This window comes from Grampus griseus (genome assembly GCF_964374135.1).
Source record: "Grampus griseus genome assembly, chromosome: 8".
In the NCBI taxonomy this organism is placed as follows: Eukaryota; Metazoa; Chordata; class Mammalia; order Artiodactyla; family Delphinidae; genus Grampus; species Grampus griseus.
The window spans coordinates 33692927-33712445 of record NC_139002.1 but is presented as its reverse complement, the minus strand read 5'-3'; the positions used below and the strand labels follow the sequence as shown (position 1 = coordinate 33712445).

Sequence of the window (19519 nt, the reverse complement as noted above, 5' to 3'; positions counted from 1 at the left end):
AAGACAACTATATTTTCTTTTTGAAGTAGATAATATTAGGTAATAGTTATAAATTACAGTTCCAGGCACTGTGATACATAATTATGAAAACCTTAAAAAGTAGGTATTATTATTATCTCCGTGAGACAACTAAAGGACAAAGTGGTTAAGAAATATTTTCAACCCATCAGCTAGAATGGTAGAACTGAGATTCAAGCCCAGATCTTTCTCAGTCCCAGAAGAATACTTTTACCACTTACACATACCACCTTAGCTACCCTATTGATAGGAATAACAGCATTATCTGAACTCTTTAGGAAACACCACTGGTATTATTTTTTTTAATTTTGGAAGCTCTTTAACTCTTTTTATAAAGTGAGCTTAGATGGTAATCAGTTAACTGAAATATTTGTATGTTACATACTTCAATTCAGGTAGGAATTTTTTTTTAAAATTTCTCTCCTGACTCCCACCTTCACTATATTATCAACCTCCATTCCCTCCTTCTATTCTTTTGCACTTCTCTGCCCAAACCCGTTGCTGGATTTGCTCCTAAATTATGTGACCGCTCCCAGATCTCTAGTAAAGCTGTATTATTTAATGAGCTATGTAAACATTTACTGTAATAGATTTGGAAATTTTTCAGGGAAAAAAAGAGAGATTGGTAAACGATTTCATCCTGTATTCTTTTGTTTAGTTGAATGCTAATTAAAGTATGTTTTTAGTGTGATTGACTTTGTTCAGACTATTACACTTAGGAAGAGTTCTTTGAGACTTAAGCTTAAATTCATGCACACTTAAACTAAGGTAGTACACTATATTTTAGTCACTCTGAGCATTTACAACAAAATGTATAAGATAAAAAGGGACAAGAGTCTACATTTCAACATGCCAGTTAAGGCACTAAAACAGCAAGACATTTATAGATTGTTGGAAAAGTATTAATCACGTTATTCCTTCATGGAAGACTAATGTTCAAAAGAAATTCTGAAGAATAAAAGTTTAACTCATTAACCATGCATGTAAACTTGATTCTCTAAGCTAATAAGCTCATGGCATTGATCAGTAGCCAACAGAGGGAGAAAAGCATCTAGCTGCTTAATTCTAAATCAGATTTTCAATAATTATATTGAAAATAAATTTGGGTTTAGGTAAATATGTATTTCTCTGAACTCAATGAAAGCATTTATTACATGTTTGATTATATTAATTTTATGCTTCTAACAAGAATTATAGAACTTCTACAATAGAAGTGCTCTGAACAATTAAGTGAAACCTCTACGTATCATGAATATGTTGTTTTAAAAATAAAAGGATATAATTAAAATCAGTGTTGACTGCAGAGATAATAACTGTGAACTACCAACTTGAAAAGGAAACCAATGAGCATGGGTTCCACTGATCATCTGCATGTAATTAGGAAATTTAAGCCAATTAGAATTAGAGTACCCAATTCAAACATTGTGATCCTGACAGCAAAGCACAATACCTGAGTTGCATCTATTAAAGACTTAGGTTTTCTTTTTGTTTGTTTGTTTGTTTTTCCAGTTTTATTGAGATATAATTGACATATAATACTGTATTAGTTTAAGGTGAACAACATAATGAATATACTGCAAAATGATTACCACAAGTTTAGTTAACATCCATCACCTCACACAAGTACATTTTCTTCTTTGTGATGAGAACTTTTAACATCTTCTCTCTTAGCAACGTTCAAATATACAATAACAGTATTGTTATCTATAGTCACCATGTTGTATATTATATCCCTAGAACTTATTTATCTTATATCTGGAAGTTCATACCTTTTGACCACATTTCCCCATTTCCCCCACCCTTCATTCCCACCTCTGGCAATCATCAATCTCTTCTCTGTTCCTACCAGTTCCATATTTTTAGATTCCACATATAAGTCAGATAATAAAGTATTTGTCTTTCCCTGTCCAGCTTATTTCACTTAGTATAAGGACGCTGATGTCCATCCATGTTGTCTCAAATGGCAGGGTTCCCTTCTTTGTATGGCTGAATAGTATTCCATTGTATAATACACCACATTTTCTTTATTCATTGATCCATGGACATTTAGGTTATTTCCACGTCTTTAAAGCCTTAAGTTTTCTGTTAGTATTTCCTATTATATCTAGTAAGCCTTTCTTAAAAAAGAACAGTTGGTGCTTATACACATATACTATTAAAACTCAATGAACTATAGTGCCTCTTTTGTGTCATTTATTATACATTAAAATTGGATGATCTTTATTTACATTATTTTATTTTCTTTATTTACATTTATTTATTTTATCTTCTTAAAAGGAATTAGTAGCAGTAGGAAGACTTCAAAGACTAATTTCAAATGATAAAATAAATTTTACAGAATCTAGGTCATTTATGGATAATTTGATATGGAAGTAACTCACACAGAAACAAATTAAATTTTGCTTTCTTGGTTCCTCAAAGTGGAAATTTTCACCACATTTTTCATTAGTTTCTTTTCAATTTCTTTACTCACAAAGTTAAAACTTTTGAAAACTCTAAATATTCTTTTTAAAAAATAAAAACATTATTAGACTATGGAACAATACTACCAAAGCTCCAGAAGAAAGATTTGACCTCAAATCATCACTTGAATTTCATTCTACTCATACTTCTTTAATGAGCTTCAAGAGAGAGATGTTCACAAGATAGCCTATAGCCTACTCTCCAACCCTAAGCTAGAGGTTCCAAGCATCCTCTTTTTAGATGATGTTTGAGGGCTGAATAAAATAGAAAAGGATGCTCAGTGCCTAGTCTTTCCACAAAATCCATGATCATAGGGAGGGTATCTTCAAAGAAAAATATTCAAATTCCTACATTTAGGGTATAAACTAGCAATTCCAATGTAACAGCTGAAGTAGGTGGTTGTGGTAGATATTACTTGTAATATTATTTACCTGTTAATTATTGTCAGTGATGAATGTGAAGCATATGTGTGTGCATAACTTTTTATATTTTACAAACAAATGGTACTAAGAGAAACCATAGTGGCACCATATCAACAAATTAACTTGCTTCTACTATTTATCTGACCATGTACTCATGGTCACAATATTCAGAACTCTGAGATTAGCCACTGAGGGTATATTTGGAAATGTGTAGCCCTACCCTTTTACACATACAGTGATGAATTTTCCTCCTGTGTGCTTTACTCATACCATACACCAGAAAATGAATTTAAAACTACTACTCTATAACAGTGGTTTTGAGACATGGTGTCAAGGCAGACTGATGTGTCATAGATTGTTACATGCAGTGATAACTTATGACTACTAGTAAAAAACTCAAGTTAAGTCATCTGCCTGCTCTTCATATAAATTAAGGCATATTCACTGTTATTGCTCTAATACCATCATTCTTCTTAGTTGAATTCCTTTTGATTTCCTGATTGAGAGACAAAGGGGTATCCAATTCCATGTAATTCTGAGGGAATTCATGAGAGTGAACTCCACATATGAATAATCCTTAATGTGTATGTAACTGTGAAAAAAGAAATATTGGTAATGGCTTCTGTATATATCCTTCTACGTGTGCATGAGAAAGACAAGAACTCATGTTCACGGAGAAAAGTGTCAAGGAAATGAAATTTGGACCTGGTGAATAAATATCATCTAGTTCAATGGAGGCAATGATAGTGTTCTCCTCCACCTCCGTGGTCCAAGAAGAATTGTTTTTTTCCTTTCTAGTAGCATATAAATTCTGCATCAGTTTTTCCAGTATATAAAATGCTGTGTTAATATCTACCAGTAATTAACAGCCTTCCACTCCAAGTAGGTAATAAATGGGAGTGAATTTATTGTTTATGAGTATATCAATATTTTTTAAAAAACTATATGCTGGGATATAAAGGCAATGCTGAAGTGAATTGCTAATGCAGGCTCATAGCCTAGAAAAAGATTTCTTTTAATAGTTTTCTTCATTTAACAGTTCTTCATTTGAATATATTCCCTTTCAACTACATGTTTTGTGGTTTGGTGCCGTGAAGGGGAAATTTATTCCTTTGGCACATTTATTCTTTTAATAGTTTTGCATTTGAAAAAGCTTCACCAGGTATCTATATATTTTGCAGTTTGCAGAGAGGTTCATTCTTGACAGTTTTTTAAAATGTTTATTCATTTAAATAGGTTCTCACTCCATGGAACTGTTGCTAAGATTTCTTTAAACTGGAGCCACCTGGGCGTTCTAGTAAAGCAGTAAGGCTAATGTCAACCTGTGGACTTTCCAGGGGCTCTGCAAGCCCTGAAATCACAGAAGATTCACATCCTCAGGAAGAAGAAAACATGTAGGATGAAATTTAACTAACCATTAGCAGATGTCCTTGACTATAGTGTTAATTATGATTTGGACCTTAGTAACCACAGAGCATTTATACAATTGAACTAGTTTGGGGATGCAGTATGTGGCCATGAAAAATATATATCAAACTCCCTCACATATATTTGAAAGCAAGGTATTTGTCACAAACATTTTGTTTAATATTGAATAAGACCACTTTGACTTCCAAACACATTTTGATTTGTTTATTTGGGGATGTTACCCAACCAGAGTAGGGTTATGATGCATTCTTGGTGTAGGGACACTTAAATTGTACATCTATGTATTGTCCTCACTCTTGGCCCATTTTTAACGACAGTTCCAAAGACAACACCCACCAATGTAAGAGGAAGAAGTGGAAGAAGGCACGAGTTAGTCATCGCCTGGGAGGTAAGAAAGCCTACTCAGATGTCAGAACTTGTTGATTCCTTAAAAAAGAAAGTTACACATAGAGTATCAGTATTTGGTATAGAGTAACTGAGTAACTTCTGTTTAAAGGAGGTTAAGAAACACTTTGAGCATGCGTTACTCACATGAATATTTCCAAAATGAACTTTTCTCATTTTCATACCAAGTCTAAAGTGTGCTGTCCTGTCATATAGGCTGTCTCAGAATACAGTTTGAATGATTAAAACACATTCTCTCACAAATTACTTCAGATGTTTATTTGGCTTAGTTTGATATTTATTTACTTCACAATTGAATAGCACTCTTGACATATATGTAGGCTAAAACCATTGAGGTTTTCCTGGAGTAGTGACTGGGTTATTTCATTTATCTCATACAACCATCCTATTAGTGGGGATAATTTTCCTTGTTTTACAAAATTATGAAACTAATGCACAGCTTGAGTACTTTCCTGAGAAGCAGTAGAATTGGGGCTTTGAATCCAAAACCCTTATTCTTTTGTGTCCCTCACTGTATGACCTCCAAAATTCCTTCTGTCAAAGGAAAGGAACAGGGGAGAAAGAGTGTGAGAGGTACATTTATTTTCCATAAAGCCACTTTCCTTCTTTAATGTTAACTTTATTATCAAATATAGCTAGGTAGCTAACAGAACAATGCGTTAGAATATGGAGATGGAAATAACTATTGGAGAAAACAACCAATCCCTGACCATCTCTAAGAACAATGATAGAATGTACAGAAACATATAGAAAAACTCCTTTCCCTAGTAAGAAATCTTCCATGAGCACATCCTCTGACCTGTTCTTCTGTTCATATGCCTCTTCCTCAATAAAACTTTATGCCTTGTTTTTGATTTCTGCAGAGGTATTAACTTCCCAATACCTGACCTTCACTGAGATCAAACCTCTCTAAACGGAATTGCCTTCCCTGTCAGTTTTATGTCTTAGTCAGCTGGGGCTGCTATAACAAAAATACTGTAGACTGGGTGGCTTATAAACAACAGAAATTTAATTCTCACAGTTCTGGACGCTGGAAGTCTAGTTCTGGAAGGCATTGGTGGATTCAGATCTGGCAAGGGCCTGCTTCCTGGTTCATAAAACACAATTTCTTACTATGTCCTCACGTGACAGAGGGGCAAGACAGATCTCTAGATTCTGTATTACAAGGTCAATAATCTGATTCATGAGTACTCCACCCTCATAGCCAAGTCACCTACCAAAAGCCCATCTCCTAGTACCATCACATTGTGTTAGGAATTCATCACATGAATTGTGGGGGAGGAAGGGGTATAAACATTTAGTCTATAGTACTTTGATATAATAGGCTTTGTCTCTTTTCCTCCACTCAATACATAGTTTTCTCTCAAATCAAAATTCAAAATAAGAAAATATAGCAAAGGTTTATTGTGTGTCTATTTGTCAAACATTGTGCTAGGCAATGTCTGGTAACTGCTCCACTGACTAACTAGTTAATGACAATTACTGTTTTCTTTGGTGTGCAATTGATGCTCATTTAACAAATTTAAATGTAAGCCATGGAGTACAAGTCTCTTGAAAAAATTCTATATTCTAATTTTTTCATATGTTAGTAAAGCACAACAGTAATTGAGAAAAAACTAGAAGAAAGGTCTTACATTAATTTCACCGAGATTTTCTGTGCAAAGCCCTCTGCAGAGCATTACCAGTGACAAGATTTTCCTGACCACCAGACCATATGACAGTTTTCCCCAGCATATTACATTCTAGTGTGGAATCCAAGGACCTTTGTTTCATATACATGACTAGTTCGAGCAAATTTGTTTCACTTCAAGAGTTTTCAATACTCCTGATGCTTTTCTTAAATACCAACTGATACCATTTAATTTTTTAATCTTATACCTTTAAAGCCTTTTAAATTTCCAGTGACTGTCAAGCTATTTTTCTATGTTGGCTTCCAATGTAATATAAAGATTGGAGAGTCTCTATTGCTCTAGTTATCCATAATCTTTAAAAATTTAAAGATTGGAAAGAGTGGGGGTTTTGATGAATTATTTTCCTGATATTTAATTGCATTTTTCTTCTTTAGCCAGTATCGGAAGAGTTTCAGAATGGGGAAGGCTTTGGCTATATTGTGGCTTTCCGACCCAATGGAACACGTGGCTGGAAGGAAAAAATGGTGACATCTTCTGAAGCTTCAAAATTCATTTATCGAGATGAAAGTGTCCCTCCTCTTACTCCCTTTGAAGTGAAGGTTGGCGTTTATAACAATAAAGGAGATGGACCTTTCAGTCAAATTGTGGTCATATGTTCAGCTGAAGGAGGTCAGTTTTTTCATGCTTATTATTTTCATTTAACATTTTACTATTTTATTTTGGTACATGATTGTGACACTATTGTAATATATTAGATAATACAGGTACACCAAAAGCAAAAATAAAACTTACCCATAGTCCCACTACACTTTTTAGATATATTTTTCCAAAATTTTTTCCAAATAATTTTTATTGAAAAAAATTGATCATTCCATATACTTTGCTTTATGTTCTTCACTCCCTGATGATGTATGGCAAATATCTTTCCATGACAATACAATATTAGTAACGCCTGTAGAATATTCTCTGGATGGATGGACATTTAACCATTCTTCTCTGTTTCACAATTTAGATCATTTTCTATTTTAACCTTATTCTAATTTAAATTTAGAAATTTAGATAACTTCTATTTTAATTGAAAATTTTAACTTATGTGAAATAAATTTAAATAAAGACTCCAATAACTATTTATTACTAACCTCATACACAAAACAGCCGACTGATAAGTATCAGACAGGATTTTTTTTGAAAAAAAAAATTTTTTTTGAAGCTTTTCACACATGGTATTATTAAATCCTCACAACAATCTTGTCTAATAGGCTTTATTAGCCCCATTGTAGAGAAAGAGAAATTGAAGTCGAGAAAAGTTAAGGAACTTGTTAAAAAAAAAGTTAAATAGTTTCTAATTGAGAATTAAACCCAGTCCTTTCAATCATTAAATCCTTGATTTGTCTATAGCAAGCTGTCTTCATATGTATAACCTCATTTAATTCTCAGTATAAACCTACTAGGTAGGCAGGACCTAGGCAGGAAACCCATTTTACAGATCAGTAAACTATAAATCTGAGACTTATTCATGGTTACAGTCAACAGGTGGTAGTGCTAGAGGACAAACTCAGTTTCCTACATCAAAATCCTTGGTTCTTTCAAATTTTAATACAAAAATGTATTTTCTGAGTGAGAGAAAGCTTGATAGAGCTAACTCCCTAAAGTTAACTTTTCTGCACAGTCCTTCTTCAATTCAAGTGCACAATTTCAATTGGCTCTGCAAGTAAGTAAAATGCCTTACAGTCCCTAAACCTGACAGAAGACTGAGCTAATGTTACACCAAAGGCAGCACACATTTGACCTTCCAAATAATTATTGTTTTTTCATAAACTGACCCTTTTATTTCCTTTGTGCCTACATGTGTGACTTGACTAGCTTAAGAGAATTACCAATCTTTTTGGTATGGGGAATTCATGGTGGGGGAAATAAGTAAGGTTGTTTGAATACTGAAGCACAAAGGTAGTGTCTAATTTATGTAAGATGTAGTTTTTCAGCACTAGCTGCCTTGTATTTTATGACATAGAGCCAAATTTTGAAGCAGAAGTAGAAAATTTTTCCTAGTATAAGAATGAACAGGAAAGTGAAGAATCAAGTAATAATAAGGAACCATAGGTATTCTGATGAGATATTCATGCACTTAGCATCTCAAGTTTCTGATGTTTTTTCAGATAGTATAGCCAGTCTCCACATTACTTATATTAACTCTTACAATCAAATATGAGGTAGGAATCTCAAGCTGCAATCTATTTTGCAGGAAACTGAGACTCAGAGAGGCTAAGTAACATGCTCAAATCAACCCAGTAAATAACAAAAGTTATAAGTAACTGTAGTAAGTGACAGGGCTGGAATTTGAACACAGGTCTGTATGACTCCAAAGCTAATGCTTTTAATCACTACCCTATACCTTCTCATCAGGAGTGTCTTTAACAATAATGTTTCATTATTGTATTATGTTAGTGTATATAATAATAATATTTTACATCATTTGTTAGTCTGATATCTGTTTTGAACTACGTCTTATTCAGGAAGTGCATATTCTTGTGGTTTTAATTTATTTAACCTAACTATAAAGTGCATGGTCCCAAATGTCACATGAGATGAATTGGACAGGTGTGTACATGCTTCGTATGGTAACACCAGTGTTGCCTTTAAGAAATCCAGATTTGTACGTTCCTTGTCAACCTTTGCTTTAAAATTAAATTATAGCAGCCACCATGGGTTATTTATACTGTGTTTTCTTAAATTTGAAATGGCTTGCTTTTAGAGATTTCTCTTTCCAGCTAGATAGGAAATATGCATATTTTCTTTCAAAAACACCGAGGTTGTTGCTGTAACATATTTCACAGTAACACTTCATTTACTTTGGTGGACTGAAATATGAAAGATACCAGGCAAATTAAATCCAAATAGAGGGAGGAGCTTCAAGATGGAGGAGAAGTGAGACGTGGAGATCGCCTTCCTCCCCACAAATGCATCAGAAATACATCTACGTGTGGAACAGCTCCTACAGAACACCTACTGAATCCTGGCAGAAGACCTCAGACCTCCCAAAGGCAAGAAACTCCCACGTAACTGGGTAGGGCAAAAGAAAAAAGAAAAAAACAAAGACAAAAGAATAGGGATTGGACCTTCACCTCTGGGAGGGAGCTGTGAAAGAGGAAAAGTTTCCACACAATAGGAAGCCTCTTCACTGGCAGAGATGGTGGGGGTGGTGGGGGGAATCTGCAGAGCCACACAGGAGAGCACAGCAATAGCGATGCAGAGGGCAAAGCAGATAGATTCCCACATAGAGGATCAGTGTCGACTGGCACTCACCAGCCCAAGAGACTTCTCTGCTCACCAGCTGGCCGGGTCAGGTGAGGGCAGGGCGCTGAGGCTTGGGCTTCAGAGATCAGATCCCAGGGAGAGGACTGGGGTTGGCTGCATGAACACAGCCTGAAGGGGACTAATGTGCCACAGCTAGCCAGGAAGGAGTCCGGAAAAAAGCCTGGACCTGCCTAAGAGGCAACAAGACCATTGTTTCGGGGTGCACAAGCAGAGGGGATTCAGAGCACCACCTGCCTAAACGAGCTCCAGAGACGGGCACAAGACGTGACTATCAGCACGGACGCCAGAGACGGGCATGAAACACTAAGGCTGCTGCTGCAGCCACCAAGAAGCCTGCGTGCAAGCACAGGTCACTATACACACCTCTCCTCCTGGGAGCCAGTGCAGCCTGCTACTGCCAGGGTCCCATGATCCAGGGACAACTTCCCCTGGAGAACACACGGCGGACCTCACGCTGTTGCAACGTCACGCCACCCTCTGCCGCCACAGCCTCTCCCCGCATTCCATACCCCTCCCTCCCCCAGCCCAAGTGAGCCAGAGCCCCCTAATCATCTGCAACTTTAACCCTGTCCTGTCTGAGCGAAGAAGAGATGCCTTCAGGTGACCTACATGCAGAGGCGGGACCAAATCCAAAGCTGAACCCCAGGAGCTATGAGAACAAAGAAGAGAAAGGGAAATCTCTCCCAGAAGCCTCAGGAGCAGTGGATTAAATCTCCACAATCAACCTGATGTACCCTGCATCTCTGGAATACCTGAATAAACAATTATCTCAAAATTGAAGCAGTGGACTTTGGGAACAACTATATATATATATATATATTTTTTTTCCTTTTTCTCTTTTTGTGAGTGTGTATGTGTATGTTTCTTGGTGTGATTTTGTCTGTATAGCTTTGCTTTTACCATCTGTCCTAGAGTTCTCTTTCTTCATTTTGTTTTGTTTTGGTTTGTTTTCCATTTAGTATAGTTTTTAGCACTTGTTATCATTGGTGGATTTGTTTTCTTGAATTGGTAGCTCTCTTCTTTCTTCCTTTCTTTTTTTAAATTACTTTTTAATTTCTTTTTATTTTTAATAATTTTTTTTATTTTAATAACTTTTATTCTATTATTTTTTCATTCTTTCTTTTTTTTTTCTGAGCCATGTGGCTGACAAGGTCTTGGTGCTCTGGCCAGGTATCAGGCCTGTGTCTCTGAAGTGGGAAAGATGAGTGAAAAACAATGGTCCACCAGTGAGCTCCAGGCTCCACGTAATATCAAACACCCAAAGATCTCCCAGAGATCTCTATCTCAACACTAAGACCCAGCTCCACTCACCAACTAGCAAGTTACAGTCCTGGACACCCTATGCCAAACAACAAGCAAGACAGGAACACAACCCCACCCATTAACAGAGAGGCAGCCTAAAATCATAATAAGGTCCCAGACAACCCAAAACACACCAGCAGATGCAGTCCTGCCCACCAGAAAGAGAAGATCCAGCCTCATCCTCCAGAACACAGGCACTAGGCCCCTCCCCCATGGAAGCCTATACAACCCACTGAACCAAACTTAGCCACTGGGGACAGACATCAAAAACAACGGAAACTATGAACCTGCAGCCTGCAAAAAGGAGACCACAAACACAGTAAGTTAAGCAAAATGAGAAGACAGAGAAACACACAGCAAATGAAGGAGCAAGGTAAAAACCCAACAGACCAACCAAATGAAGAGGACATAGACAGTCTACCTGAAAAAGAATTCAGACTAATGATAGTAAAGATGATCCAAATTCTTGGAAATAGGGAGGAGAAAATACAAGAAATGATTAACAAGGAGCAAGAAGAACTAAAGAGCAAACAAACAATGATGAGCAACACAATAAATGAAATTAAAAATTTTCTAGAAGGAATCAATAGCAGAATAACTGAGGCAGCTGAACTGATAAGTGACCTGGAAGATAAAATAGTGGAAATCACTACTGCAGAGCAAAATAAACAAAAAAGAATGAAAATAATTGAGGACAGTCTCAGAGACCTCTGGAACAGGATTAAATACAACAACATTCGAATTATAGGGGTCCCAGAAGAAAAAGAGAAAAAGAAAGGGACTGAGAAAATATTTGAAGAGATTATAGTTGAAAATTTCCCTAATATGGGAAAGGAAAGATTCAATCAAGTCCAGGAAGCGCAGAGAGTCCCATAGAGGATAAATCCAAGGAGAAACATGCCAAGACACATACTAATCAAACTATCAAAAATTAAATACAAAAAAAAAATTTTAAGCAACAAGGGAAAAAAAAAATAACATACAAGGGAATCCGCATAAGGTTAAAAGCTGATCTTTCAGCAGAAACTCTGCAAACCAGAAGGGAGTGGCAGGACATATTTAAAGTAATGAAAGGGAAAAACCTACAACCCAGATTACTCTACCTACCAAGGATCTCATTCAGATTCCATGGAGAAATTAAAAACTTTACAGACAAGAAAAAGCTAAGAGAATTCAGCATCACCAAAGCAGCTTAACAACAAATGCTAAAGGAACTTCTCTAGGCAGGAAACAAAAGAGAAGGAAAACATCTACAATAACAAACCCAAATCAATTAAGAAAATGGTAATAGAAACATACATATCGATAACTATCTTAAAAGTAAATAGATTGAATACTGCAACCAAAAGACATACACTGTCTGAATGGTTACAGAAACAAGACCCATATTATATTCTGTCTACTAGAGACACACTTCAGACCAAGGACACATACATACTGAAAGTGAGGGGATGAAAAAAGATATTCCATGCAAATGGAAATCAAAAGAAAGCTGGAGGAGCAATTCTCATATCAGACAAAATAGATTTTAAAATAAAGGCTATTAAAAGAGACAAAGAAGGACACTACATAATGATCAAGGGATTAATCCAAGGAGATATAACAATTGTAAATATTTATTCACCCAACATAGGAGCACCTCAATACATCAGGAAAATGCCATAAAAGGGGAAATCAACAGTAACACAATCATAGTAGGGGACTATAACACCCCACGTTCACCAATGGACAGATCATCCAAAATGAAAATAAATAAGGAAACACAAGCTTTACATTTTACATTAAACAAGATGGAATTAATTTATATTTATAGGACATTCCATCCAAAAAAACAGAATACATTTCTTCTCAAGGACTCATGGCACAGTCTCCAGGTCAGATCATATCCTGGGTCACAAATCAAGCTTCAGTAAATATAAGAAAATTGAAATTGTACCAAGTATCTTTTCTGACCACAATGCTATGAAACTAGATGTCAATTACAGGAAAAAATCTGTAAAAAATACAAACACACAGAGGCTAATCGATACATAAACAAATAATCAAGAGATCACTGAAGAAATCAAAGAGGAAATCAAAAAATACCTAGAAACATAGGAAAATGAAAACACAATAACCCAAAACCTATGGGAGGTGGCAAAAGTAGTTCTAAGATGGAACTTTAGAGCAATAGAATCCTACCCCAAGAAACAAGAAATATCTCAAATAAACAACCTAACTTTATACCTAAAGCAATTAGAGAAAGAAGAACAAAAAAACCCCAAAGTTAGCAAAAGGAAAGAAATAATAAAGATCAGATCAGAAATAAATGAAAAAGAAATAAAGGAAACAATAGCAAAGATCAATAAAAGTAAAAGCTGGTTCTTTGAGAAGATAAACAAAATTGATAAACCATTAGCCAGACTCATCAAGAAAAAAAGGGAGAAGACAAATCAATAGAATTAGAAATGAAAAAAGGAGAAGTAACAACTGACACTGCAGAAATGCAAAGAATCATGAGAGAATACTACATGCAACTATATGCCAATAAAATGGACAACCTGGAAGAAATGGACAAATTCTTAGAAAAGCACAATCTTCTGAGACTGAACAAGGAAAAAAGAGAAAACATATAAACACCAATCAAAAGCACGGAAATTGAGACTGTGTTTAAAAATCTTCCAAAAACCAAAAACCCAGGACCAGATGGCTTCACAGGCAAATTCTATTAAACACTTAAAGGAGAACTAACACCTATCCTTCTCAAACTCTTCTACGATATAGCAGACAGAAGAACACTCCCAAACTCTTTCTACGAAGCCACCATCACTCTGATACCAAAACCAGACAAAGATGTCACAAAAAGAAAAACTACAGACCAATATCACTGATGAATATGGAGGCAAATATCCTCAACAAAATACTAGCAAACAGAGTCCAAAATCACATTAAATATCACACACCATGATCAAGTTGGGTTTGTCCCAGGAATGCAAGGATTCTTCAATATAAACAAATCAACCAATGTGATACACCATATTAACAAATTGAAGGATAAAATCCCTATGATCCTCTCAATAGATACAGAAAAACTTTTGACAAAATTCAACACCCACTTATGATAAAACTCTCCAGAAAATAGGCGTAGAGGGAACTTACCTCAACATAATAAAGGCCATATATCACAAACTCACAGCCAGCATCATTCTCAATGGTGTAAAACTGAAAACATTTCAACTAAGATCAGGAACAAGACAAGGTTGTCCACTCTCACCACTATTATTCAACATAGTTTAGGATATTTTAGCCACAGCAATCTGAGAAGAAAAAGAAATCAAAGGAATACAAATTGGAAAAGAAGAAGTACAGCTGTCACTGTTTGCAGATGACATGAAACTATACATAGAGAATCCTAAAGATGCTACCAGAAAACTTCTAGAGCTAATCAATGAATTTGGTAAGGTAGCAGGACACAGAATTAATGCACAGAAATCTCTTGCATTCCTAAACAAATGACAAAAAATCTGAAAGAGACATTAAGGAAACACTCCCATTTACCATTGCAACAAAAAGAATAAAATACCTAGGAAAAAACCCTATCTAGGGAGACAAAAGACCGGTATGCAGAAAACTATAAGACACTGATGAAAGAAATTAAAGATGATACAATCAGATGAAGAAATATACCATGTTCTTGGATTGGAAGACTCAACATTATAAAAATGACTATACTACCTAAAGCAATCTACAAATTCAATACAATCCCTATCAAACTACCAATGGCATTTTTCACAGAACTAGAACAAAAATTTCACTATTTATATAGAAACTAAAAAGACCCTGAATAGCTAAAGCAATCTTGAGAAAGAAATACGAAGCTGGAAGAATTAGACTCCCTGAATTCAGACTATACTACAAAGCTACAGAAATCAAGACAGTATGGTACTCACACAAAAACAGAAATGTAGATCAATGGAACAGGATAGAAAGCCCAGAGGTAAACCCACGCATATATGGTTACCTTATTTCTGATAAAGGAGGCAGGAATATATAGTGGAGAAAAGACAGCCTCTTCAATAAGTAGTGCTGGGAAAACTGGACAGCTACATGTAAAAGAAAGAAATTAGAACACTCCCTAACACCATACACAAAAATAAACTCAAAATGGATTAAAGACCTAAAGGTAAGGCCAGACACTATAAAATTCTTAGAGGAAAACATAGACAGAACACTCTATGGCATATATCCCAGCAAGATCATTTTTGACCAACCTCCTAGAGAAATGGAACTAAAAACATAAATAAATAAATGGGACCTAATGAAACTTAAAAGCTTTTACACAGCAAAGGAAACCATAAACAAGATGAAAAGACAACCCTGAGAATGGGAGAAAATATTTGTAAATGAAGCAAATGACAAAGGATTAATCTCCAAAATATACAAGCAGCTCATGCAGCTCAATATCAAAAAAACAAACAACCCAATCCAAAAATGGGCAGAAGACCAAATGGACATTTCTCCAAAGAAGATACACAGATAGCCAACAAACATATGAAAGAATGCTCAACATAACTAATCAGCAGAGAAATGCAAATCAAAACTACAATGAGGTATCACCTCATACCAGTTCAGAATGGTCATCATTAAAAAATTGACAAAGTATAAATGCTGGAGAGGGTGTGGAGAAAAGGGAACCATCTTGCACTATTGGTGGGAATGTAAATTGATACAGCCACTATGGAGAACAGTATGGAGGTTCCTTAAAAAAACTACAAATAGAACTACCATATGACCCAGCACTCCCACTACTGCCCATATACCCTGAGAAAACCATAATTCAAAAAGAGTCATGTACCACAATGTTCATTGCAGCTCTATTTACAATAGCCAGGACATGGAAGCAATCTAAGTGTCCATCAACAGACAAATGGATAAAGACGATGTGGCACATATATGCAATGGAATATTACTCAGCCATGAAAAGAAAGGAAATTGTGTTATTTGTAGTGAGGTTGATGAACCTAGAGTCTGTCATACAGAGTGAAGTAAGTCAGAAAGAGAAAACAAGTACTGTATGCTAACACATATATATGGAATCTAAAATAAAAAAGTCTTTCTAAAGAACCTAGGGCCAGGACAGGAATACATATGTAGACATAGAGGATGGACTTGAGAACACTGGGAGGGGGAAGGGTAAGCTGGGACGAAGTGATTGAGTGGCATGGACAAATATACACTACCAAATGTAAAATAGATAGCTAGTGGGAAGCAGCCGCCCAGGACAGGGAGATCAGCTTGGTGCTTTGTGACCACCTAGAGGGGTGGAATAGGGAGGGTGCAAGGGAGATGCAAGAGGGAGGAGTTATGGGGATATATGTATATGGATAGCTGATTCACTTTGTTATAAAGCAGAAACTAACACACCATTGTAAAGCAATTATACTCCAATAAATATGTCAAAATAAAAAAAATCTGAATAGAGTCTGCCTTTGTTCTGACAACAAAATTCAAACATATATTAGCATTTGCTCACTAAGTAAATTTACTAATTTGGAACTTTATGTGTAAATATTAATAAAGTTTTAGCACTATTAAATTGTGTTAAACGTGAAAAGCAGGACAATGGAAGGAAGAGTGTATTTGCCTAGGGTAAGCGGAGCTTCAGTTTCAAGCTCAGACTAACTGTAAGGTCTTGGGCATTTTTTTTCACCTTTCTGAGCCTTACCTTCCTCCACTCTAAAAATGAAAATCTAGAAGTAGAACATCCCTGGACGCCATTAAAAATCTAAGACTAAAATTTTGTCAATTTATTCTACATTCTGAAATATTCTTTTAAATTTTAATTGTCCCAGTATAGGCAATAATAACAGATCGACTTTTGCTCTATAATAAAAAGAGGGAAACCAACATCCTTTTTAGTCACTTGGCAAACTGCTTTACTTGAAAAGGAGTGAACATTTTCAAGATTGAACCATTTTTAAAAAGAGTCAAGGCCTGTAATAAACTGACGAAATAATATATTGCGCTTATGCCAGAGCAGGGGCCTCTCTTCCATGTCTGTGGATGTTCACAGAGATTCACAGTGAGTCTTTGTCATCATACTCTTGCCCAAAGCCCAACTGATCTGATTGAGACTGTATTTCTCCATAGACCACTTATGTTTCTTTTTTCTTCCATTAACCTAGTCCACATGTCCTCTGTATTCTTAGATAAAGCAAAGAACAAGAGCAGAGGGACTGGCTTTCTATCTCTGTTTATGGCCATAGTTCCTTCCCTTCATATCATGATACAGCTACACACCTAGAGTACCATGGAGAAGGTACCACCCTTTCACAGCTGACATCAAGACATGAAGAGAAATGTACCAGATGCCATATCAAACACAGCCATGTTTTTGGAGGGAAGCACAGAACACAAGGACTTCAAGTCACACCTGACAGTACTAGTTCTCAACCCATTTCTCACTGACACATTGACAATGGATGACATTCACATCCAGAACACACTTCCATAAGTGCTTGTGTGCATTCCCCATACCTCTATGTTTTCCTTTTCCTCTCAAGAAACCTATTGGGATGCAAGTGAGTAGTACATTATTGAAGGGAAAACCTTGAATGTAATCTGTTATAGAAGGATTCATCATTTATACATATAGATACTTAGTAAATCACTTGGGAAATAACCTTGACTCTTGCCACTCGGAGGTTGACTATTGCCCTAAAGTACTGTCAGAAAAGCTCCAAATGGTTTTTCTGCTAACACCTTTGAGACTTTGAAACCTTTCAAGGTTTCCACAACAGAAATAATCCCGAATGGCTCTGTCAGTGACAAGCAACATTCGACATAAACCTGGGAGGAAAGAGATTTGCCTTCTGGGACTTCCATGCATCATGCATATTTATCTATACCCTTTGAACCAGGCAAAAATTATGTGCATTCTAACCCTGATTTGACTTCAGGTCTCAGGGTATGATATAATCCCATGCAATACTCTCATCTTGGAAACAATTCTATTTTTTTTAAAGAAAAACAAAATTCCAACATAATTGATTTTAAAGTGCATGGTATAAGTGATAAAAAGCAATATTTCCAACATAAGAAATCAAATTGGCCTTCATTTCCATATTTCTAGAAATACTTATTCATTAAACTTACATCCATTTTCCACTTGAGATTTGGAAAGGGAAAGAAACTGAGCATTCAAATACATCTAATAGAAAAATAGAGGGAAATTCAACATAGATTAATTGTAGGTTGAAATATTTGTTTATGTGTGATGTGATTTAACCTTCTCTAGCTTTTTTGGCTTTTTCCTTATATGTAAAAATATGCGGCTATTATGTTTTATTAAAGTCAAAAAGCTTCTTGTTTGCAGAAAATGATATCCTCTTGTAAATTGAGCTACCACAGCTCAAATTAAAACCTGACTTTCATGAGGTGTTATTCTGCAAATCAGTCCTTAGCTGAAACTGAGCTCAGTGGGATTTATGTGAACTTGAAAATTAATAAATTGGCATATTAGTTGTAAAATACGAGGAATAATTTCCTGTCTTTGCCAGATGATCCATTTGGATTAGTGCCTGTAAAAGTTCAGCTACAGCTGTCTTAACTGAATTTTTAAATAATGAAACCATAACCCTTCTCCCAAGGAATTTATTAAACTGTCCTTTGATTAATGCTCTTACCCACCCCTCCTGGGAAGTCAAACGTATAATCAATATTATAAGCACATCCGCCCATATTACTTGGAGAACTCCAGCTGCTAGGTCACTTAATACAAATGTATCATCTAAATTCATGAACACGGTAATGCTGTACAAAATTTTTAATCTAACAGGAACTGAATTCTATCAGTCAGCCTGTCCACTTCATATCCCAAGATTGGAGTGAAGGAGTCAGCCATGGCCTAATTATTATCATCATAAGTGAAAAAAAGAAAGCTTCAAAAATCTTTGAATCTATTAGACAAAATGCTAGTGTAATCTCAAATAAATCCCTGAATTTTCGTCAAATTATCCAAGCATAACAGATAGAAGTGAGCGTGGCAAGAAGCATCCTGTGATTTACAGATCAGGAGAGTTTTAGAGATGCCTGAATATGACAAGATCTATGAGGAGCAGTGTAGCTGTGGTTCAAAATTACCAAAAGTTCCATAAAATAGGAATAAAAGGAGTTGATAGTATGCCTGTGGCAGGGTTAAACAGGAGATGACGGGGGTTTAGGTGGTTTCTGGCATGACTTAGAGAGGCCAGCTGGGGATTCCAACATAAATATTCTTGAGAGAAGTTAGGCGTGGTGGGGCAAGAAGAAGAGAAAGCAGTAGGAAGAAGCACCAGGGGGGTAAACACAGATGTGTGCACAGAAGCAGAACAGTGTGGTGGTCAGGGCCTAACTGCTCTGTTCAAATCTTCTCTCCACCCTCTAGCAGCTGTGCAACTTTGGGCAAGTTGCTTAACCTCTCTGCCCCTAGATTTCCTCATCTGAAAAATGGTGACAATGATAGTAGGGTTGTTGGAAGGATTAATTGATACATTATAAAGAATTTTAAATAAGGCT

At 35.9% G+C, this 19519-nt stretch overlaps 1 protein-coding gene across 3 annotated transcripts in view; it reads left to right on the top strand.

The window, feature by feature from the left end:
• CNTN5 (contactin 5) overlaps positions 1-19519 on the top strand; it is a gene marked incomplete at both ends in the record, with an annotated part of 779158 nt that overhangs the window by 721762 nt on the left and 37877 nt on the right. For all 3 annotated transcript variants that reach the window (XM_082660864.1, XM_082660863.1, XM_082660862.1), the window contains 2 exons: positions 4649-4719; positions 6802-7036. In XM_082660864.1, the coding sequence (XP_082516990.1) occupies positions 4649-4719; positions 6802-7036 (306 nt within the window). The remainder of the gene's footprint in view (positions 1-4648; positions 4720-6801; positions 7037-19519) is intronic.